We start from the raw sequence: 24,407 nt of genomic DNA, 5'->3' as shown, positions 1-24,407 counted from the left end.
CCACTTTTTCCCCCCCCACAAATAGAGATTTCTTTTGGTGGGATTTGATCGCCCCTGCGGTTTTTATATTTTGCGCTATAAACAAAAAAAGACCGACAATATTGAAAAAAAAAAAAAAAAAAATAATATTTTTGACTTTTGCTATTAAAAATATCCAGTAAACAAAAAAAAATATCAAAATTTCTTCATAAATTTAGGCTAAAATGTATTCTGCTACGTCTTTGCTGCTATGCAGAGCCATACAAAGCAGTGTGCAGGAGCTGACAGGGGAGAGATCTGTGTTTATACACAAGTCTCTCCCATGTTGGTAATACTCAGAGATCGCCAGGTGCCGGCAGGAATCACCGGTTAGGACCTGATATTGACAGCTGAGGCTGCGAATAATGGCGCAGGTAGGGTACGTGCGTGCCCCCTACCCGGAACTGCAAAATCATGTATATATACACGTGCTTTTGTGTACCCATGCCGCCCTGTAGAAGTATTTTTGCTACAGGAAGGCACAGAAGCGGTTAATGCAAAAAAAAAAAAAATACATAATACCTTCCACCCCCCATCCCTAAACACTGGTCTCAAAAGGAGACATCAGTCAAATCCTGTGAGCAGGGAGTCTGGCTTGGGAGCACATCCACACGGGTGCCCCATAGCAGACAGGTTGCTAAGGGGGCACTGGTAGGAAGAAGTTGACAGTGCCATTGGGGGACTCCAGAGGAGGTGGTACGGGCCACTCTGTGCAATACCATTGCATGTAGGTGGAAATTATTACATTTTATTTTGATTAAATCAAAAAAGATTTGATATCACTTTAACAGAGCTTACTATGCTGGAAGAGATGTATTATCCCTCACATTTGTGACGCAACACAGAGGAAATGGCAAATCATGCACTGGATACTGTGTGACCTGGAACAAGAAGCTGCTTGTCTTTGTGATGAATTGGGACAAGCTAGGTGAATGACTACATGGGCCATGACACTATGAACTACAGCCACAACACGAGAGCCCATCATTACAAGGTAAGGTAAACAGCACAGGGATAACTACTACACAAAACTACAAAAATGTTTAAAAGCGTACAGTGCCATGAAACTGATCAAACTGATAATTTACCAAGAAAAAAAAAAATTCTAGCATTAGTGTCTGTAAAACAGTGCATGGCCCCACAGAAGTGAAAGGACGACAAGATATTCCCATGCAGTGGGATTATGAATATACACATACCTCTGTCCTCAGACGCAATTCCTGGTTACAGTTTAAACTGCTCTGGAGTTATTACTCGATTCAATCTCTCTGCACCAGTCGCATACTGGAATTCAACAGAGAAGTGAGACTAGTGACGACAGCAAGAACTGAAGCTCCAATAGGTTTCCTTAAAGGGCCGACACCATGCTGTCATCACCACCGAGCCCCTTCTTGCACAAAACACCAAGACTAGACTTTGAAAACTTACCAACAGACATACTTGATACTTAGCAGCTAAATGGTCAGATCTCTTGCTCTGTCGTTTCTGAACTAGATCCAAGGTCCGTTCTGTCTCCTGAACCCTCGTAAGTCTTTAGGGTTCTACTGCACATGTGTAGAATCAGGACCTGGACTCAGCATTAAGTTGCGGCAGTGCTGCTGATCTCTTCTAACCTCCCGTGATCACCAAACATACCAGAAATCAGCTCCCGACACAGCAAGTCTCCCTTCACGAATAACTTATTTACAGCTCTCTGTAGTAGATCATGGAACAGCCGCAGGTAAGTTATTGGTGATGGATGTCTTCCTGTTGCGGGAGAGAATTGCTGGGATCTATAAAGATGGCTGAAGGTTAGAGGCCAGCAGCATTTTCATAAAATGGTAGGTCTGCTGTGGTGGCAGCGTAGAATCTCTGGGATAACCCAAAATGGCACCAATGACCAGCACACACCTAGTTGTAGAAAGGTCACAACATTGTGTCACTGCTATGCATACCACCACCATCCACAGAGTGGTCCCTGCACCAGGCGAGGGTGTTGCAATGAGAATGGTGTTCAATTCTGGTCCTGTCAGCTCACACAACCTCCCATTTTTCTTTTAGCTGCAATGCTAGAAGGAAATTACCAACTGTCATTTTGGTTCCTTCTTTTGCCTATGGGATTGCAGGAAAAAAGGAAGTCACCTTTGTGAAAAAGATCCACACCCCTGCATACACCACCTTCAGTCTGATATCTTCTGAGTTAACAAGCTTCTCAAACTATTACATATTCATGAGTAAAATAACAGGTGTACGTTCAACCACAACACTGATACAAGCACTGAGAAAAGAAATTACATTCTGCAAGGAGAAAAGCATAAGATGCAGCCAAAGGCGGCAGGGTCCAGTCACTAAGGCTGCATTCACCTCTGCATGTCAGGAACGAACACAGAAACGCGTTTCCCTTTCAGACGTATGGCACTGCCATTAATTCTTAAAGAGGTAGCAAACTGCACTTTTTTTTGGGGAGGGGAGTTTTTTCCCCCTGCAAGGTAATGTCAAAGTGCTAGTATGCATACTAGCACATTATAAAGGACACACCTTAAAACGAAGCCCTCCAGCGGCACGCTGTCACCGCTGCAGAGGCTTCCATCTTCACCCGGTCGTCCTTCTGGGTTTGCAAGTTCCGGCTGTCTGACTGGCCGAGCCATGATGATGGCACCTGGGTCTGGGCCACGGCACAGTGCTCTGAAGGAACGGCTATGCCAATTCTTCAAAGCACATGCTTTGCATTAGCGTTTAGCTGTTTTTCGGGGTTTTTTTTTTTTTCAACTAAAAAAAGTCCAAAAACACCAGTTTGCCGCGTTTTAACAGCTAAAAAACTCCTCTAGAAACCCACTAGTTCTGGGGTTTTTTTCCAGCCACAAAAAAACACCCCTGACCCCAACACCGCTGATTCCAGTCTGTGTGCGCATGAACACATAGGATAACATGCGGAGGAGTTTACTGGCTGTAGAAAAAAAAAAATGCCAAAAGCCAAACAGCAGCTGTAAATATGTCCTGTGTGCATGAGGACTAAAGGTCAGTGATGCCCTTTCTACAGATGCTGTAGCTTTGCCTGCATGGGCTAGATGACAGCAACGCTTTCGGGCTAGTTCACACTAGATGCAGTTCAGTGCGCCTTTTTTTGCATCAAAAATGCAGTGTTTTCCAATGACCGTAGTTCACACTAGTGCTGTCAGTTCCAGTTAGTTTCTAATGCAGAGATAAAAAAAAAAAAAAAAAATAGAACATGCTACATTTTTTTCTGCACAGAATCATATTGGAACATAGCAAACTGCATCAAGACTGCACCAGAACTGCATGCGGTGTGAATTGTAAGTAAAAACGTATCCAGAATGCATCTGGAGTGCATTTTTGTAGTGTGAACTGGCCCTTAAAGTTCACTCCTCCATTCAAAAAATGAAATTTCATGACAATGGTTGTAAAATGCATAGCAAATAACCAGGCAAGAGTTTTTTCGTCAATAGGTGGAATACAACATGCAGAACAGGACATGCTACAAAAAAGTACGTTTCTATTTCTTCATTCCATTAAAGTCACTGGACACATTTTTGTTGGGTTCTTTTATTTAGAAGTGTAGATGTCAATATAGCTTTGCATAGTTCCGCTTTAAATCCATAGAAGACGACTCATTTGTAAAAGTGGTGCAGAATTCAGATGAGAAGCCGGGTGAATTTCACAGGCTGACGAGATCGATGCACAACACAACACTGTGCCAAAGCCATCAACGACTGCAATAAAGAACAAAGTAGCAGAGCAATGCCAAGCATTTATATCGCTACTGTATGCCAAGCGCCAACAGCCTGTCCACATAAGTGTTTGATACAGAAACTCAAAGCACAAACCGGCTTATGGAATGTTTACAAAACACGCTGAAGCAAATATATATAAGGAGGACCAACAAGGAAAATCAGCAAACACAAAAACAAAATAGACAAGCCTACAATAAAAATATAGCCTTTAATTTAATTCCTTCTATTGTGGTCAGCAGATGGTCATTTCTTCACCTCCTTTTATTTCTCGTGTCAGATAAGTCTGCATTTTTGTGTGTTTGCTCCGTATCTGTCCGTGACGATTTCTCTCACGTCGCCCCGGTCATCAGAAAGCATTTTTATTCTAGGGAGATTTTGTGACAAACGGAGCAGATTGTATCCCCATCTGTGTATCAGTCCCCCAAGATGAGTCTGTTTTTTTTATACAAATCTTTCAACAGCAGCCGACTTCAGTCAGCATCTTACATGTATGACTAACCCAAGCAATCCACAAGCAGAAGATCAGTCCTTCATATCTGGAGAAGAGAACTATCCATCATCAAGACTCAGGGCTCCATGTACACTGCGGCTGATAAACTCACGTTTAGGAACTGTTCAGCTTTTTTTTCAGCAGCCCCTGAACTCTCCCTAATGTTTTCCTATGTGTCCATGTACACGTCGTTGTTTACAGTCATTGACAGGCATTTGAGTTTACAGTCGTTCTTTTGAATGCACCAAACGTGCGTTCAGCAGTTGTTTTCACCAGCGTTTCAAACGCAAAACGCTTGTAAACGTGGCTAAACACGGCAAATCGCGTTTAAAAATGTTTTACATTTTTCTTAACTCTTCTAGTTTCCTATGCTGTCCAGAGATGAAAAATGCATGCAAAGTATTTTCAAGGTGCTCAGATGGACAAAACACTGAACACAGGATGTTCCTACCAAGCTTGTCACACATTGTAATGACCAATTCACACCTCTGACCTCTCCCACCCTTGGAAACAAAAGATATGTTAATGACCATTCACACCTCAAATTCCTCATCAGGACCCCCTGCAAGGGGACCTTAATGACTCCCTCCAGCAGACACCTTTCCCACCCTTGGAAACAAAAGATATGTTAATGACCATTCACACCTCAAATTCCTCATGAGGACCCCCTGCAAGGGGACCTTAATGACTCCCTCCAGCAGACACCTTTCCCACCCTTGGAAACAAAAGAAATGTTAATGAGCAACTCCCACCTAAATTAATCTCAACACGTACTGCTGTCTCTGCTTCTACTCTCTGTATTTCTCCGGAAAAGTCTGAAATAGTTAATTTACCACTTTTCAGTGCATTCTGGGCATTTGGGAGGTTCTCCTGTGCTTATCTTTAAAAAAAATGCTTCTAAGCGCAAACATAAATGCAGTATGCAAATGCAGTTAAGCAGACATTTTTTTAACCTACGTTTTCCAGCAGTTTCCATCGTTCAGCAGTGTCCCGTGTACACAGGGCCTAACACACAGCTGAACTTTTAGCAAACTACTCAATCCAAAATCTAAAGAAGCCAACCTCCTATATACATACAGTGAAAGAATCATTCTATTCATTATACAAAAATGGAAATGATCACACGATTGCAGAATTAAATCACATATGGAAAATCTACATTTGTAAATGCCGTTTCCTCTGTGATTATTAGCATACAATGTCATTGTACAGAATATTTGATACATCTTTTCTATCAAATGTCTGCATTACATCTTGACATGACTGCTGCATAAAGAATGAACACTGTTTAGACATCTAAAAACACAAATTTCTGAAGCCTAAGCCTTGGTTCACACTAAATGAGACTTTAAAATCATGCTACTTCACTTGAAGTATTGCAATTTTGAAACCGCAGGTCAGTGCGATTTCAGGTGCGACTTGCCTGATATCTATACGACTTCACGCACAGATGTCTATGCAAGTCGCACCTGAAATAGCCGAATGTAGTGCAGGGACTACTTTCAAAAAAGGGAGCGACTCGGACAGAGTGAGAGTTGCACCAATTTAAATGGTTCCATTGCCGGCAATAGGGTGCAACTTGTCATGCAATTTGAAATGGTTAAAACGCAAGACAAGATGCACCGGTGTGAACCAGGGATAAGGGATCTTTCACACTGGTGACTGAATAAGGTCTGCATGTCAGTTTTTCAGGTGGACCTGATCAGATGGTCCATGCATTTTTTTTTGGACAAGCGGGTGTCGATGGACTTGTGTCAGGTGCGATTTGTAAATTGCATGTCACACCGGTGTGAACCAGGGCTAAGGCTAGGTTCACACATATGCAGTTTGCATTTGATCCGTTTCTGCAGTGTGTTTTTGCACTTGCGTTTTTGGCGCTTTATTTCTTGTTGCTAGGCAGAGTTAACACGCAAAGCACATCAAAAACACGGCAAAAATGCAACTAAGAAAAAAAAAAGCACTAAATGCTTTTCTGTAGCGTTTCCATTGAAGTCTATAGAACTAAAAATTCAACTTTTTGCATTCAAAAAAGGTCCCAACCCTTTCCAAAAAACGCACCGGGTGAACATGCAGAGATGTGAACGTGTGCCATAGGAAATCATGTCAAATAGACTGTAGTGCGTTTCCGTAAAATGCTGTAGAAAACGCTTAGGTGTGAACCTAGGGTAGGGGCTCTTTCACCCAGGTGATTCAATCAGGTCTGTTAGTTTTTCAGGTGGACCTGATCAGGTGGTCCATGCATTTTTATGGGCAGGTGAGGGAGAATCAGGGCTCAAAGTCAGCAGCTATGAAAACTGTAGCTGCTGACTTTTAACAGCCTGCCCAAGGATGCAGGGCAGTCCTCACATGAGCCAGTTTTTTCATCGGTCTTCAGTCCCTAGAATTGGCATGTTAACAGTGGGCAGCTGGCCAGAGTCCTTGCAGTTTCACAGCCAGCAGTTCACTGTGTATGCGCCAGCCACGCTGCTCTTTGTGAATGGCCCCCACAGCGTTCTGGGACCTGTAATGTGTGATCTAGACAATAGAAGCTTGTTTTCCCTAAGCCTTTGGTCGCTACATTTCTGTACATGGAACTTAGGACATTTATTTACTGTATATTGCTGAGAATGTTGACTTGATCTACAATGCCAGAGGTAATAACATGAATGTAAACATCGAGATATTTAGTGCAGAATAGCAGTCCAGGTACTAGCTTACATATAGCAAGGAACCATGGGATATGTAGTCCTTAGAAAGTAAACAGCAAAGAAGAAGCTGCAAAGCATGCAGGGAATCCAGGAATTTGTGGAAAGAGACGGTCAGCAGACAGGCAGACTCACAATGTGAAGGGAGATTATTCAAGTAATCCTATACTGGATTGTCAAATATAATTCTATACAGTGCTGATGTTAAACCCAAAGTGTATGCTGTGATTGGAGATCTAATTTTAACAATTTTGTTTCAACTGTTCCCACCCTCTTGGTTGGATTCTGTCGCCTGTTTTTTCCTAATTAGAAAAAGTGCTCCCCCCCTTTACTAAATTTCACATTTCTGCATGCTCAACTACCTGATATCTCTAAGGCTGGCCATACATTATACAATTATCTTCCAATTTTCTGCCCAATTTCCTTTAGATTTACCTTCAACTATGTAGTGCAAGGGCCTGCCTAATTGGATACAACTGAAAGTGTTGTTTAGGTTTGTCCTCCTATTATATGATTTTTGGTAAATCTAAACCAAAAATCTCCAGATAATTGTATAATGTATGGCCAGCCTAAGTGGTGATGTAACCCCAGCCGCACAGATGCCCCCTGGGAAGGCTACATCACCAGTGCCCTTCAGGGAAATCTTGTTCTTAAACTGAGGTCCCGCAGTGATGTCCTACTGTGAATGTGCTGGGTAAAGGGTATGATATCACGCACCATATGACATTACATTAATTTGTTAGTTAAAACAAATCTTTCCCCAGGGTTGCAGCTTATTTCACCCCCCACAGATGTTGCAGTGTCGGATGGCACATGCACAAGATGAGGCTAGTCATGTCATGCACTACAGCTAGCACATGCACAGTAGACCTGATAGGTGCATATGTTTAAAGGTGCACAGGTATAGGGAAGAAGGTAGGAGAAGCCAGCCGCCAATGATGTTCATTTTCAAAATGCCAGAATGCCGGGCACAGGCAACACAGAGGCAGTATAAAAAAGGAGGTGCATGGACATATTGAGGTGTACTTGTTTGAATTCACAATTTACCATTTTGCCATTTTTTTTAAATAAAAATACAACAGAAAAATTGAGATTTGACGATACATTCCAATATTTCTAAGCCTGAGCTCTGTTTGCAGGAGAAGGGTGAGCAGAACCCTATGCTAATGACTTTCAGTAAAGCTTTATTTGCACTGGAGCTTTGGCGGCACAGGTGGGGTATTGAGGTGGCAGGTAAACTCTATATATGAGCAGTGCCTGCTGCCCACCTGTAAAATCTACCCGTGTCATCTACTCATTTGTAATTTTAATTGCCATATTGCTATATTACAACTTGACGAAACTGAGGTGAATTAAATCGACCGACAATCCACAGTGGAATTATCGGTTCTGGTGCTTTTGGTTTATGATCTGTCTGTATGTGTTATGAGCGGTTGTAGTTATCTGCTAAATGTGGAGCTTGCATGTTTGCTGGGAGACCCTCCGATGTCTATTAACATGAAGCTGCTACATATTTTAGGGATGTGCAGTACAAGAGTATGTGGGCTTTGTAATAAGTTCTACTTTCCCCATCTGTTGGCTTCACTCAACTTTTTTATGACACATGCTTGGCTTTTAGGTAACTAATTATCATTTAGTAAATATCTAAGTCTGAAAATCTGTTCTGTTTTATTGTAATCAGAATTTTATACAGTCTTGTGCTGACAGATACTTAAAACTTGTCATAGGTATTCCTACATGGAATGGATTTTCACTCGCTTTGGAGAGAATTTTTCTTACTTCCTGTTCCTATTTGAGAGAAAACATAGGAAAAAAATGTCTTTACTATCACTTTAATTGAATATCTAGTCTCCATGATGTGAATTTTTTCCATTTTGGGTTGTGTGAGATGAAAGATTTAGGCCCTTTCAAACGGGTGCACTTTTGCCGCACTAAAACCCACCTTTCCAGTATGACAACGGCACACGAAAGCTACTCCCCTTTAAATCCTATGTAACTATTCACATTACCGCGCTGTGTTTTGTGCTGCGTCCTGTGTGCTGCATCTTTGGTGTGCTTTCCAAAGCAGACCAAAAAACACATCTTTGCAAGTCAATGGGAACATACCAAAAACATACCCATACTGCATTTTTTGAGTCACATGTCTAAGTTTCACAGGTGCATGCTGGAAGTCGTAAATCCAGAAAGCACCAAAAACGCATTGAAAATGTGTTAAAAGGCAAAATGTTTTTTGCAAAATTCACTGTGTTTTTGAGCGCACCATTGTGAAAGGCCCCTTAGGAAAATAAATATTTGGAGCTGCCATTGTTTTTGAAGGTGTATTAATGTCATCCTTACCCTGCATTGCGAGTCACTGGCCTGGAAGACGTGTGTGCATACCGAGTGTCCTAAACGTAGTGAATAAAAGTAAAGCTAGCCATACATTACTTTTATTCAAAATTTTTTAGTTTAAGAACATTTGTTCAATTTTCTGTTTGTTAGTGGGGTCAAATCAACATACGTTTTCAAACGCGATGATGAAAAAATTGGAAGGAGCAGTATAGAAAATTTTTCTGAAAGAAAGGAATTTCTAAAAGTAAATGCGATTTTTGTTCAGTAAAGTTCATTTACTCCAAAATTGAATGTTAAAAGCAAACATTTTAAACTATTTTCAAACAACATTCGTCATGCCGTAGAATATACTGAGAAATTTCGTACAAGTGTTCCGTCAAAAATCTACTCATGTATACCCATCTTTAGGATGCCTTGCTGTGTGTTGAGGCTTCAGTACTTTGCTTATTATTATACCGGATTTATATAGCGACAACAGTTTGCTCAGCGCTTTACAATATAAAGAGAGACAATACAGCAACAATACAGTTGAATACAAGAGGGATAGGAGGGCCCTGATCCTTGGAGCTTACAATCTAAGATTCATTGAAGCTCCTCCAACACCATAGTGACACAAAGGGGTTTATTTACTAAAGCTGGAGAGTCCAAAATCAGACTCCCTTCTGCATAGAAACCAATCAGCTTTTAGGTTTCATTGCCAAAGCTTCATTGAACAAGCTGAGGTTAGAAGCTGATTGGTTTCTATGCAGAAGGGAGTCTGATTTTGGACTCTCCAGCTTTAGTAAATAAACCCCAAACTGTCTGACCTCATTTAGACCACTGTCTAGGGTATTGAATTTGTGCACGAATGTACTCTCATCTGAGGTGAGAATTGTGCCTGAAATCCATTTTTAGTTACCCCAGTAAGGCTGGCCATAGATTATGCAATTTTCTCTCCTTCAACCAGGTGCTAAATACCATTAAACTTCATTATAGGTGTTTTTGGTGCGGTTTTAATGATTGGCAAATGCCTCAAAAACGCATGAGCAGCATTAAAAACGTGTGAACGAGCCCTTATATAGGCCATCTGAACATAGTTCAGCGCTAACGCAAAAAAAAATGTAAAAAAAAAGGCCCAGCACCTGTGTGAATGAGCCCTACAGGGTTTGCCAAATCCAAATTGTCTGTGTTGTTTGCAGCATAGGATCATATTCCTTGATACAATTTTCAAACCTGGAATGTATAGGGCTCCACTCACCCTTGTGCGACTCCAAAGTCAAGAGATTTTCAGTGCAACTTTGATGCATCTTTGGATGGGTACAACTTGGATGTGACTTTGGCTCTGACAGTTGTGAACAACTGTCAGATTGATAACATTAGCATGCGACTTTTGAGAGTTTACATTGCAGTCTATGGTACTCAAGTTGCATAAAAGCTGCATCAAAATAGTACAGGAACCTTACAGCCACTGCTGCTTTAAGACAAAGGTATGAATGGCTTCCATTGAAAAACAAGGGCTACAACTTGTCATGCGAGTGTGAATGGAGCCTAAGGCCTCACTGCTGGCAGCCTGATAAACTATGAGAGACTGAAATCTGCTGTGGCTGGACAGTGCACTGAGTAGTACGAACATTTAGAACAGTATGCACCCAAGGACGAATTCCTGGAAAGCAAGCAGTCTGCATTCTGGGAATTAAGCCTTGGGTGCATATTGCCATGTTAATACCACTGAGCGCCGTCCAGCCACAGCAGCTTTCAACCTCTCAGAGTTTACTCGGCTGCTGGCAGTGGGACTGGACCGTGCGCCTGTGCCTGCACCTAAACACTGGGATCTCATGTACCGGGGCTAAACACCCAGTGTGCATAAGGCCTAAATGATAGCAAAAAGCTGCCATGACAAACACAAAAGGTTGATGACACCTTCTGGATAAGTGTTCCTCAATTCTCAAACCACCACAGTTCAGGTAACCCTGACTGCAGAGCTCATTCTCAGTCTTCATGACACTGAGATCGAGCTCTGCAGTCACTTTTGCAGCAGTTGTTTTCTTATTCCGGGTCACAATCCTGTTGTCCTTTTGTCTCTTTCAGTCAGTTGACTATGTCGACCGCACTTATGCTCGTCAGACAGCGTTTTTCCCAGAAACTGTATATGCTGACATAACCTTTGATACAGTACCTTACAACACGGTAAATACATTGGCAACAGCAGTCACATAGGCACCAACAATTTTCCCTCTTTGAAGCTCAGTAAGCTCTGACATGACTTTGTATTACTAGACGTGCACGCAGTGAATGACAAAAGTGAGGCTTTCCACCTGTTAGCTAGGTGTCTCATCACACAGCAGAATCAAAAGAATGTTTCATCACTTCCACATTCAACACGAAACATGTCACTTTCACACCTGAAAACCATGTAGCGTTTACATATTTTTGTCCAACCCTTGTATACGCACGCGTTTCGATAGAGTGAAGAGGACTTCGAACCCCTGTGAGGTTTTACTGTTGTCTGACCTCAATGGCCAGATTCACATTCTCAATTGTGCCAGTGATCACGGTCACCAGGAATGAAAGTGATGGAAAACTCAAGTTGTCACCAGCACAGGAGTCGAGAGGAAATCTTCCAACGGGGACACTTCTTGGGAACAACAGACCAAGAAGGAATTCCCCTACTTTAAGGCTGCTTTAACACTTCTGTGGTGCAGTTTTTCCCGCACCATGGGTGTAGCGCAATTTACCAGCGTGTTTGAAAGCACACTAAAACGCTAGCATGTGGCATCTTTTGGTGCACTTTGGAAAAGCACACCAGCGGGACACAATCTAACTGTATGGGAAAGCATAGCTAAACCGCTCCAAACATGCGGGCTAGTTGCGCTGCACCTGCAGTACAGGAAAACCGCACCACAGAAGTGCAAAGTAATTGGAAATGCATCAAAAACCATCTCGGTGCATGTGATAAGGCACTCACCAAAAAGCACATTTCTGCACCATAACCCACCATGACACACGACATTCAATGCAATGCTTGATGAAAACACGTGAAAAGCCAAATTATACACATCAATGTGCACAATACGAGTTCCAGGATTCCTGTCCTCCTCCACCCCCCCCCCTTCAACCTGTGGAAGGTTTTGGATGTGAATACACAGGTGGAATCTAGCCAAAAACATTCATCTCTCCCCTCTACCTGATGTAGGGATAGGACAGGAAGTGAATCTCCTGAATAGATGACAAATAACCTGGCAGGGGTTTAACCCTCCCATACCCAAATGGTAAAAAAAATGGCTTTAGAAACAAATTTAGATCGGCCACTTAAGCTACAATCTGATTGTATAATCTCCATAACATTTACAGTGCTTTGAAAAAGTATTCATACCACTTGAAATTTTCCACATTTTGTCCTGTTACAACCAAAAACGTAAATATATTTTATTGGGATTTTATGTTATAGACCAACACAAAGTGGCAGATAATTGTGAAATGATAGGTTTTTTTTACAAATATTTGAAACATGTGGAGTGCATTTGTATTGAGCCCCTTTACTCTGATACCCCTAACTAAAATCTAGTGGAACCAATTGCCTTCAGAAGTCACCTAATTAGTAAATAGAGTCCACCTGTGTGTAATTTAATCTCAGTATAAACACAGATGTTCTGTGAAGCCCTCAGAGGTTTGTTAGAGAACATTAGTGAACAAACAGCATCATGAGCCTGGGTTCACACTTGTGCGGTGCGGCATACCGCATTCCTGTGCAAATCACATCAAATTCTCTGTGATGTGATTTGAGCCGTACATTTTGTATGCTTCAAATCACACCGCATCAAAAAGGAGCAAGACTTTTTTTTTTTTGGTCTGCACTAGAATCGTCACATGCCTGATGAAGGGGTCCTGCGAGACTCCGAAACGTTGCCTTGCTGTAACTATGTGATCGTTCATTAAAACCTTTGGACCCATATTGGTGATCCTCGGTATGCTGGTGACAATCTCCCTTGCTGATTTTGTTTGGTTCCAGCCGACGGTCGCTGCAGCACCCACTTATACACACATTTTTAAAGCAGGAACGTGTGCGTTTGGACCATACACTTGCACTAGAATCGGATTGCATGGGTATTCACACCCATGTGATCTGATTCTGCATATCACACTGCGTTTTGTGGACTGATTTTGGGGTGTTAACATACAAACCCGTAGCGGTTCACATGAACAGAGTGCGATTGTGATGCTGTGCAGAATTCGCAGAGAAACTGCTGCAAATTCCGCACCGCATCAGTGTGAACCCAGGCTTAAGGACAAAGAAGACAGGTTGGGGATAAAGTTGTGGAGAAGTTTAAAGCAGGGTTAGGTTATAAAAAAAATATCCCAAGCTTTGAACATCTCACGGAGCACTGTTCAATCCATCATCCGCAAATGGAAAGAGTATGGCACAACTGCAAACCTACCAAGACATGGCCGTCCACCTAAACTGGCAGGCCGGACAAGGAGAGCATTAATCAGGGAAGTAGCCACAAGGCCCATGGTAACTCTGGAGGAGCTGCAGAGATCCACAGCTCAGGTGGGAGAATCTGTCCACAGGACAACTATTAGTCGTGCACTCCACAAATCTGGTCTTTATGGAAGAGAGGCAAGAAGAAAGTCATTGCTGAAAGAAAGCCATAAGAAGTCCCATTTGCAGTTTGTGAGAAGCCATGTGGGGGACACAGCAAACATGTGGAAGAAGGTGCTCTGGTCAGATGAGACCAAAACGTAACTTTTTGGCCTAAAAGAAAAATGCTACGTGTAGCGGAAAACTAACACTGCACATCACCCCGAACCCATCATCCCAACCGTGAACCATGGTGGTGGCAGCATCATGATGTAGGGATGCTTTTCACAGCAGGAACAGGGAAGTTGGTCAGAGTTGATGGAAAGTTAGATGGTGCTAAATACAGGGCAGTCTTAGAAGAAAACCTGTTAGTCTGCAAAAGACTTGAGACTGGGGCGGAGGTTCACCTTCCAGCAGGACATGACCCGAAACATACAGCCAGAACTACAATGGAATGGTTTAGATCAAAGAATATTGATGTGTTAGAATGGCGCTCACAGACGCTCTCCATCCAATCTGACAGATCTTGAGCTATTTTGCAAAGAAGAATGGGAAAGCATTTCACTCTCTAGAAGTGCATAGCTGGTAGAGACATCCCCAAAAAGACTTGCAGCTGGAATTGCAGTGATAGGTGGTTCTACGGGGGGGGGGGGGCTGAATACAAACACACGCCACAGTTTTCACATTTGTAGAACATTTTGAAAACCATTTATCATTTTCTTTCCACTTCACAATTATTTGCCACTTTGTGTTGGTCTATCACATAACATCCAAATAAAACACATTTTGATGTAACATAACAAAATGTGGAAAATCTCAAGGGGTATGAATACTTTTGCAAGGCATTGTATGCAGCATGATTGACTGTCACACTGGATATACACCGATCGTTTTCCTCACACCACACAAATGTTGGTAAACCTAAAGCCTCATACACACGACAAGATTATCAAAACAAAGATTGTCTTTTGTTTTTTTCATTTGCTAGTCTCATATTGAAAATGAAGAGGTTGTTAAAGTTAAATTCTCGTATGACAGAATACACAATCTTTTCCGAGCATGTGTGGTCTCCATCACTGAATTTACTATACGGATTAAATGAAAACAGTTTGTTCTGTTATTGTACAAGAAACATTTCTGCGCTTGTCCCTTCGCATCGGTTCTCGAAACTAGCAATCACATTATTGGACGCTCTGAAAGCGGTATTTTTCATCTGCTTTTCTTATGTGTACTAAGCTTAAGGCTACCCACACTAGTTGGTTTAATTAAAAAAAAAACAAAACAAAGCAGCGGGGGTTTAATGGAAAAAAACTGACCCGATTCCACCATACACACACTCGATGTGGATGGGGGAATCATCACTGCTGAACTATTGTATTCTGACAGCAGGGAGACATCCCTATCATCAGAATACACTGATCAGCGCTGTGGTCTATAGCCTGCGTCTCTGATCAAGCAGGGAAAATTGGTAGATAAACTTCTGCCCATACATGGATCAAAAGTCTCCTGGTTCCTGCTGAACTGGCCAACATTTGATCCATACATGGCCAGCATACAGGTTACAATCAACTTTAGATATTTAGAGGACCTAACTAATCCATCCAATAAGGCTGGCCCCCTATATAGTGGTTAGTAGATCTAAAGGAGGTTGTACTATCACACTGTAATAGTGCCTGGCCAGCCGAAAGTGTAATGCCAGTCAAAACCAAACTAAGCCTATGCAGGCCAAAGACGAGTCGAAAATCGGGCGATTAAAAAAAAAAAAAAAAAAAAAAAAAAAAAAAAAAATCGGTCGTTCGTTCGACGTTACCACCAACGGCAAAAAAAATTGGCCGACTAAATCATAAAGTTCACCCCATAACTTCTGTCCCTTGCAGGTCACGGCTCATGCGTGGATTTTTTATCGGTAAAACAATCGGCCGACTTGCCCATCATTGCCGGGAAAATCGCAAATTTTCCAACATGACTGATTTTCAACCCGTCCATGGCCGGCATAAATCTGCTCTTACTAAGCCATCTATGGCCGTCATTTTCCAATTTTCCAACATGACCGATAAAAAAAACTGTGCAAAAAACTCAAAAAATGGCCAACCAATTAACCCACTAACAGTGCAAAAATTGGTCGATTTTTTTTTTTGGCCGAAGAATCGGCCGATTTTTGACCCGTCTATGGCCGGCATAAATCTGCTCTTCTATCTACCCTATAAGAGAAAGAAGCAATGGAACGAAACCCAAAATTCAGGCTGAAATCCAAAAAACGGACAGGAAAAAAAACCCAAAAACAAAACAAAAAAAAGATTTATATATGTGTATTATATTGGACTTTTACAATTAATAACATTAATTAAATAAATATGAATTTCAATACAATCAAGTTACATAAAATAACTTATTGAAAGTAACAAAAAATGGACATAAAATATATAAATTAGAATTTTAAAACTTAAAGTGTTACTAAACCCACAACAGTACCATCAGTCTGCATGCTTGTTAGTCCTCATGCACAGGGGATGTTTTTACAGCGGCGGTTTTTGGTTTTGACGTTTTTTCTACAGCCAGTAAACCCCCCAGCATGTTATCCTATGTGTCCATACACACATAGACTGGAATCAACGTTTTTTGGCTGGGGCGTTTTGGCTGGAAAAAAAAAACCAGAACTAGAGGGTTTCTAGAGGAGTTTAGCTGTAAAAACATTTTAATGCTGGAAATGCGGTAAATCACTGCAAATCAGCGTTTTTGGACTTTTTTAGACCAAAAAATAAAAGCAAACTTGAAAAAACACGGCAAAACACTGTGGAAACTAAGGGGTTAACCCTCTGTGCATTGTTAAAAAGGCTGTTTGATCCGGTCTTCTCTGATCCTCTCCTTCTTCCAGTGCCCCCCTCTTATCTCCTGATAAGACATATTGTGTGGAGACACTCTGCACATGCTCCGTTTGGTGTGTATTGCTAGGGGGTTTTTTTTTTTCCTTGGAAGAGTGCATGTGATCAGCACAGGGCCAATCAACACTGTGCAGATAGATTGAAAACTCCTACAAGCTTTAACCAGTGCTCAGCTGGACACTGATAGAAGTCACAAGACTACTGATGAGAAAAAGGTATTTAGAGCAGTTGATATTTACTAAAATAATTGCATTTCCATGTTGTGTGTACTGTGGGAGACCGGACATAGTGAACGCCGGGCCCGGGGAGACCGGACATAGTGAACGCCGGGCCCGGGGAGACCGGACATAGTGAACGCCGGGCCCGGGGAGACCGGACATAGTGAACGCCGGGCCCGGGGAGACCGGACATAGTGAACGCCGGGCCCGGGGAGACCGGACATAGTGAACGCCGGGCCCGGGGAGACCGGACATACTGAACGCCGGGCCCGGGGAGACCGGACATACTGAACGCCGGGCCCGGGGAGACCGGACATACTGAACGCCGGGCCCGGGGAGACCGGACATACTGAACGCCGGGCCCGGGGAGACCGGACATACTGAACGCCGGGCCCGGGGAGACCGGACATACTGAACGCCGGGCCCGGGGAGACCGGACATACTGAACGCCGGGCCCGGGGAGACCGGACATACTGAACGCCGGGCCCGGGGAGACCGGACATACTGAACGCCGGGCCCGGGGAGACCGGACATACTGAACGCCGGGCCCGGGGTGACCGGACATACTGAACGCCGGGCCCGGGGAGACCGGACATACTGAACGCCGGGCCCGGGGAGACCGGACATACTGAACGCCGGGCCCGGGGAGACCGGACATACTGAACGCCGGGCCCGGGGAGACCGGACATACTGAACGCCGGGCCCGGGGAGACCGGACATACTGAACGCCGGGCCCGGGGAGACCGGACATACTGAACGCCGGGCCCGGGGAGACCGGACATACTGAACGCAGGGTCTGGGGTTTAGTAACACTTTAAATAGAGGTAATTTTGCACTGAAGTCATTGGGACGTGACTTTGCACTGAAGTCAATTATAATTTTTGGCATTTTTTTCTTTCTATAGGAACAATTGAGTACTGTCCGTGATACTTTTTTTATTTGCACTAACATACAATTTTGAGGACAAGCTTTCAGGGTATGTCCCCTTCTTCAAAGTCCAAACAGTACTATTACATTATTATTTGGACTTTGAAGAAGGGGACACTCCCCGAAATCTTGTCCTCAAAATTGTATGTTAGCGCAAATAAAAAAAAAGTATCACGGACAGTACTCAATGCACTAATACGGCTGCAATCACCTTCTTTCTATAGGCAAACTGGTGATCATTTTCAATAGAAAGGTCTATACTTACCTATTGTGAAGTTACACCAGTCTGGTCACATGGTCTCTCCAGCATTGGTTTCAGTGCAGAGGAGACATAACCAACAATGGCTAAAATGCCCGGGCAGTGGTGTCACCCATAGGCTAATATGGGGCAGCCGTTGTCAGCTGTCCCTCCTCTACACTGAAGCTGACGCTGGAAAGCGATCATGTGACCGGAGGGACATCAGAAAAGGTAAGTATAGACATCTTTCCTTCCACAGAGCACATAGAATAGACTTCTAATGGGGGTGGGAGGAGATTTAGGCTTAGCTTGGTTTTGACTGGAACTCCACTTTAAGACGGCTATACACTATACAATCTAAATATTTATTTCAGGTACTTATATAGCGCCGTCAATGTACACAGCACTTTACATATATATTGTACATTCACATCAGTCCCTAACCCTCAAGGGGTGTACAATCTAAGGTCCCTAACTCACATTCATACATACACATACTAGGGCCAGTTTAGACAGGAACCAATTAACCTATCAGCATGTCTTTGGAGTGTGGGAGGAGACTGGAGGAAACCCACACAGGCACAGGGAGAACATGCAAACTCCAAGCAGGTGGTGCTGTGGCTGGGATTCGAACCAACGACCCTAGTACTGCCAGGTGGAAGTGCTAACCACTTAGCCACTGTGCTGCCCAGTACATTGTACATTCTCCTTAGGCAACACCATTAACTATGTAATATATGGGCCGGTCTGATTGGATACCAATTAAAAAAATTGTTTAGGTTTGTCTGCGTATTACACAGTTCACCATGAGATTGTACAATGAGATTGCATGGTGTATGAACGGCTTAACTGAACAGATTTGATAAGCCTCGAGTGAAGCATACACTATACAGTCTGATTGTACAATCACCATCAACTAGGCAAGGACCTGCCTGACCGGATACAATCTGAATGTTTATGTTTGTCTTCATATCACACAGCTTTGACAAATCGGACAGATTGTACAACGAGATTGTATGGTGTAAGGCAATACTAGGCATGCACGGAGATCGTACAATCAGATTGTGACACTAGGATCGGTTCCACTCTTCATGTAAACAAAGGCTGACTGATGAAAAGTGAAGCCGGAGGAGTGAGACCGCAGGAAGGAATCGTTTTATTGGTGACGGTTCTCTGGGATTGGGGTGAAGGAGCCCTCTGTGTGCAGAGACACCATGAACAGCGGAAACCACATGACTTCTGTCAATGAGCAGCAGCCTGGTTGCTATGGGCAACACTCCACCTCGGCCCCCTGTGATGTATGGAGGGGGAAGCTGTTGTTCATGGTAACCGATCACCTTCACTAGTATGAGAGGCCTGGACTGGTTCCTATGGGCAATGGCTGCTCCCCGGGGCCTCCTTAGAGGGACATGACCTCCTCCGGGGCCGCGGCCTATGTGTGTCCCTGAAGCCTCGGTGTTTCCTAGCCGTTCCCCCCGGGGTCTCTGGGCCTCTCAGGCCGCACTCACCGCTTTCGATTTCGTTCCCTTTCTTGGCGGTGGCGGCGTTGCCCATGGCTGGGAGACTCGGGGCGGGGGGTGGCGCTGTGTGCTGGGGGGAGGCCGCGTCCCGGCTCTGTCCGTCTCTCTACTCTCCGCTCCAGCCGCCGCCTCCGCCACACGTCTAGAAGCGCTCCACCGGAAGTGACGAACCAGCGACCCGACTGCACGGGCAACGGGGCGGGGCGTTGTTACGGGAGACGCCGAGCGCGACCCCTCCCCTCTATACATTGCTTGCGGTCTCCGTGACCCTGCTTTGGACCTGATGGCCCCGGCCTCCACTGTGTCCTCAGCCTCCAAGCACACCGCCCCGGCCTCCACTGTGTCCTCAGCCTCCAAGCACACCGCCCCGGCCCCCACTCTGTCCTCAGCCTCCAACCTCACCGCCCCGGCCCCCACTCTGTCCTCAGCCTCCAACCCCACCGCCCCGGCCCCCACTCTGTCCTCAGCCTCCAACCCCACCGCCCCGGCCCCCACTCTGTCCTCAGCCTCCAAGCACACCGCCCCGGCCTCCACTCTGTCCTCAGCCTCCAACCACACCGCCCCGGCCTCCACTGTGTCCTCAGCGTCCAACCACACCGCCCCGGCCTCCACTGTGTCCTCAGCCTCCAACCACACCGCCCCGGCCTCCACTGTGTCCTCAGCCTCCAACCACACCGCCCCTGCCTCCACTCTGTCCTCAGCCTCTAACCACACCGCCCCGGCCTCCACTCTGTCCTCAGTTTCCTACTAGATCTCCTTTTATTCCCTGGCCTCCAACCAAATTTCCTGCATTAGTCCTCCGGGCTCCAATCAGATCTCCATTCATTCCTCGGCCACCAACCAAACTGACCTTGGCCTCCAACCAAATCTTCTCCATTAGTTCCCCAACCCACAACCAGATCTCCATTCATTCCTTGGCCTTCAACCAGATTCCCTCAATTCCCCTCCCTTCAACCAGATCTCCTTTCATTCCTCGGCCTCCAACCAAACTGACCTTGTCCTCCAACCAAATCTCCATTAGTTCCCCAACCCACAACCAGATTCCCTCAATTCCCCTCCCTCCAACCAGATCTCCATTCATTCATTCCTCAGCCTCCAACCATTTCCCTTCTTTCTTTGGTTTCAAACCAGATCCCCTCCAATCAGATCCCCTCCATTCCCCGCCCTCCAATCAGATCCCCTCCGTTCATTCCTCAGCCCCCAACCATATCCCCTCCATTGATTTCCTGACCTACAACCAGATCCCCTCCGCACTATCCTCTATAATGTCCCCAATCCCCAAACAAACCACCATACTGTCCTCAGCCCCCAACCAAGCCTCCTCTACATTGTCCCCAGCCTCCAACCAGAACTGTTTTACACTGTCCCAAGCCTTTAATCAAACCTCTACACTGTCCCAAGCCTCCAATCAAACCTCCTCTACACTGTCCCAAGCCTCCAATCAAACCTCCTCTACACTGTCCCAAGCCTCCAATCAAACCTCCTCTACACTGCCCCAGCCTCCAACCAGAACTGTTCTACACTGTCCCCAGCCTCCAATCAAACCTTCTCTACATTGTCCCAGCCTCCAACCAGAACTACTTTACACTGTCCCCAGCCTCCAAACAAACCTCTACACTGTCCCAACCTAGGCCAGAACTGCTGTATACTGTCCCTAGCCTCCAACAAGAACTACTCTATACTGTCTCCAGTCTCAAACCAGAACTGCTTTACACTGTCCCAAGCCTCCAATCAAACCTTTTCTACACTGTCCCAGCCTCCAACCAGAACTGCTCTATACTGTCCCCAGCCTCCAACCAGAACTGCTCTATACTGTCCCCAGCCTCCAACCAGAACTGCTCTATACTGTCCCAACCTCCTACCAGAACTGCTCCATACTCTCCCAGCCTCCAACTAGAACTGCTCTATACTGTCACCAGCCTCCAATCAGAACTGTTCTATACTGTCCCAGCCTCCTACCAGAACTGCTCTACACTGTCCCCAGCCTCCAACTAGAACTGCTCTACACTGTCACCAGCCTCCAATCAGAACTGCTCTACACTGTCCCCAGCCTCCAATCAGAACTGCTCTATACTGTCACCAGCCTCCAATCAGAACTGCTCTATACTGTCACCAGCCTCCAATCAGAACTGCTCCATACTGTCCCAGCCTCCTAGCAGATCTGCTCTATACTGTCCCAGCCTCCAACTAGAACTGCTCTATACTATCTCCAGCCTCCGACCAGAACTGCTCTATACTGTCCCCAGCCTCTAACCAGAACTGCTCTATACTATCTTCAGCTTCCAACCAGAACTGCTGTATACTGTCCCCAGCCTCCAATTAGAACTGCTCTATACTGTCCCAGCCTCCAACCAGAACTGCTCTGTACTGTTCTCAGCCTCGACCAGAACTGTTCTATACTGTCCCAGCCTCCAACCAGAACTGCTGTATACTGTCCCAGCCTCCAACCAGAACTGCTGTATACTGTCCCAGCCTCCAACCAGAACTGCTCTACACTGTCCCAGCCTCCAACCAGAACTGCTCTATAGTGTCCAAAGCCTCCAACCAGAACTGCTGTATACTGTCTCAGCCTCCGACCAGAACTGCTCTACACTGTCCCCAGCCTGCGATCAGAACCGCTCTACACTGTCCCCAGCCTCCAACCAGAACCGCTCTACACTGTCCCCAGCCTCCAACCAGAACCGCTCTATACTGTCCCCAGCCTCCGACCAGAACCGCTCTATACTGTCCCCAGCCTCCAACCAGAACCGCTCTACACTGTCCCCAGCCTCCAACCAGAACTGCTCTACACTGTCCCCAGCCTCTAACCAGAACTGCTCTATTCTGTTCTCAGCCTCCAACCAGAACTGCTCTATACTGTCCCCAGCCTCCAATCAAACCTTCTCTACATTGTCCCAGCCTCCAACCAGAACTACTTTACACTGTCCCCAGCCTCCAAACAAACCTCTACACTGTCCCATCCTAGGCCAGAACTGCTGTATACTGTCCCTAGCCTCCAACAAGAACTACTCTATACTGTCTCCAGTCTCAAACCAGAACTGTTCTACACTGTCCCCAGCCTCCAATCAAACCTCTACATTGTCCCAGCCTCCAACCAGAACTGCTTTACACTGTCCCCAGCCTCCAATCAAACCTCTACATTGTCCCAGCCTCCAACCAGAACTGCTTTACACTGTCCCAAGCCTCCAATCAAACCTTTTCTACACTGTCCCAGCCTAAGCCAGAACTGCTCTATACTGTCCCAACCTCCAACTAGAACTGCTCTATACTGTCACCAGCCTCCAATCAGAACTGCTCTATACTGTCCCCAGCCTGCAACTAGAACTGCTCTATACTGTCACCAGCCTCCAATCAGAACTGCTCTATACTGTCCCCAGCCTGCAACTAGAACTGTTCTATACTGTCACCAGCCTCCAATCAGAACTCCTCTACACTGTCCCCAGCCTCCAATCAGAACTGCTCTATACTGTCCCAGCCTCCTACCAGAACTGCTCTATACTGTCACCAGCCTCCAATCAGAACTGCTCTATACTGTCACCAGCCTCCAATCAGAACTGCTCTATACTGTCACCAGCCTCCAATCAGAACTGCTCTATACTGTCCCAGCCTCCTAACAGATCTGCTCTATACTGTCCCAGCCTCCAACTAGAACTGCTCTATACTATCTCCAGCCTCCGACCAGAACTGCTCTATACTGTCCCCAGCCTCTAACCAGAACTGCTCTATACTGTCCTCAGCCTCTAACCAGAACTGCTCTATACTGTCCTCAGCCTCTAACCAGAACTGCTCTATACTATCTTCAGCTTCCAACTAGAACTGCTGTATACTGTCCCCAGCCTCCAATTAGAACTGCTCTATACTGTCCCAGCCTCCAACCAGAACTGCTCTGTACTGTTCTCAGCCTCGACCAGAACTGTTCTATACTGTCCCAGCCTCCAATCAGAACTGCTCTATACTGTCCCAGCCTTCAACTAAAACTGCTCTATACTGTCCTCAGCCTCCAACCAGAACTGCTGTATACTGTCCCAGCCTCCAACCAGAACTGCTGTATACTGTCCCAGCCTCCGACCAGAACTGCTCCATACTGTCCCCAGCCTGCGACCAGAACCGCTCTACACTGTCCCCAGCCTCCGACCAGAACCGCTCTACACTGTCCCCAGCCTCCGACCAGAACCGCTCTACACTGTCCCCAGCCTCCAACCAGAACTGCTCTATACTGTCCCCAGCCTCCGACCAGAACCGCTCTATACTGTCCCCAGCCTCCGACCAGAACCGCTCTACACTGTCCCCAGCCTCCGACCAGAACCGCTCTACACTGTCCCCAGCCTCCGACCAGAACCGCTCTACACTGTCCCAGCCTCCAACCAGAACCGCTCTATACTGTCCCCAGCCTCCGACCAGAACCGCTCTATACTGTCCCCAGCCTCCGACCAGAACCGCTCTATACTGTCCCCAGCCTCCAACCAAAACCGCTCTACACTGTCCCCAGCCTCCAACCAGAACCGCTCTACACTGTCCCCAGCCTCCAACCAGAACCGCTCTACACTGTCCCCAGCCTCCAACCAGAACCGCTCTACACTGTCCCCAGCCTCCAACCAGAACCGCTCTACACTGTCCCCAGCCTCCAACCAGAACTGCTCTATACTGTCCACGGCCTCCAACTAAACCCCCTCTACACTGTCCCAGCCTCCAACCAGAACTGCTCTACACTGTGTTCAGCCTCCAACCAGACCTCTGCTATACTACCTCCCCATCCCCCCACCAGACATGATTTGTAATTAAACCATCTTAGAGGACCATAAAGATGGTG

At 45.5% G+C, this 24,407-nt stretch overlaps 1 protein-coding gene and 1 non-coding gene across 2 annotated transcripts in view; both read right to left on the bottom strand.

The window, feature by feature from the left end:
* The window catches only part of PRKACB (protein kinase cAMP-activated catalytic subunit beta), a 139,188-nt gene extending 119,429 nt beyond the window's left edge, over positions 1-19,759 (bottom strand). The window contains exon 1 of the mRNA XM_089684392.1: positions 19,586-19,759. Within this exon, the coding sequence (XP_089540518.1) occupies positions 19,586-19,631 (46 nt within the window). The 5' untranslated portion in view covers positions 19,632-19,759. The remainder of the gene's footprint in view (positions 1-19,585) is intronic.
* LOC149456794 (small Cajal body-specific RNA 8) lies at positions 4,043-4,173 on the bottom strand. Its single transcript, XR_016313801.1, has one exon.
* Positions 19,760-24,407: the final 4,648 nt, after the last annotated feature.

This window comes from Staurois parvus, unplaced genomic scaffold (genome assembly GCF_062004578.1).
Source record: "Staurois parvus isolate SC_StPar_1 unplaced genomic scaffold, SC_StPar_1.0 ptg000347l, whole genome shotgun sequence".
NCBI classification, from domain to species: domain Eukaryota; kingdom Metazoa; phylum Chordata; class Amphibia; order Anura; family Ranidae; genus Staurois; species Staurois parvus.
Note: the sequence above shows the minus strand (reverse complement) of the source record. Positions and strands in the feature narration are given on the sequence as shown.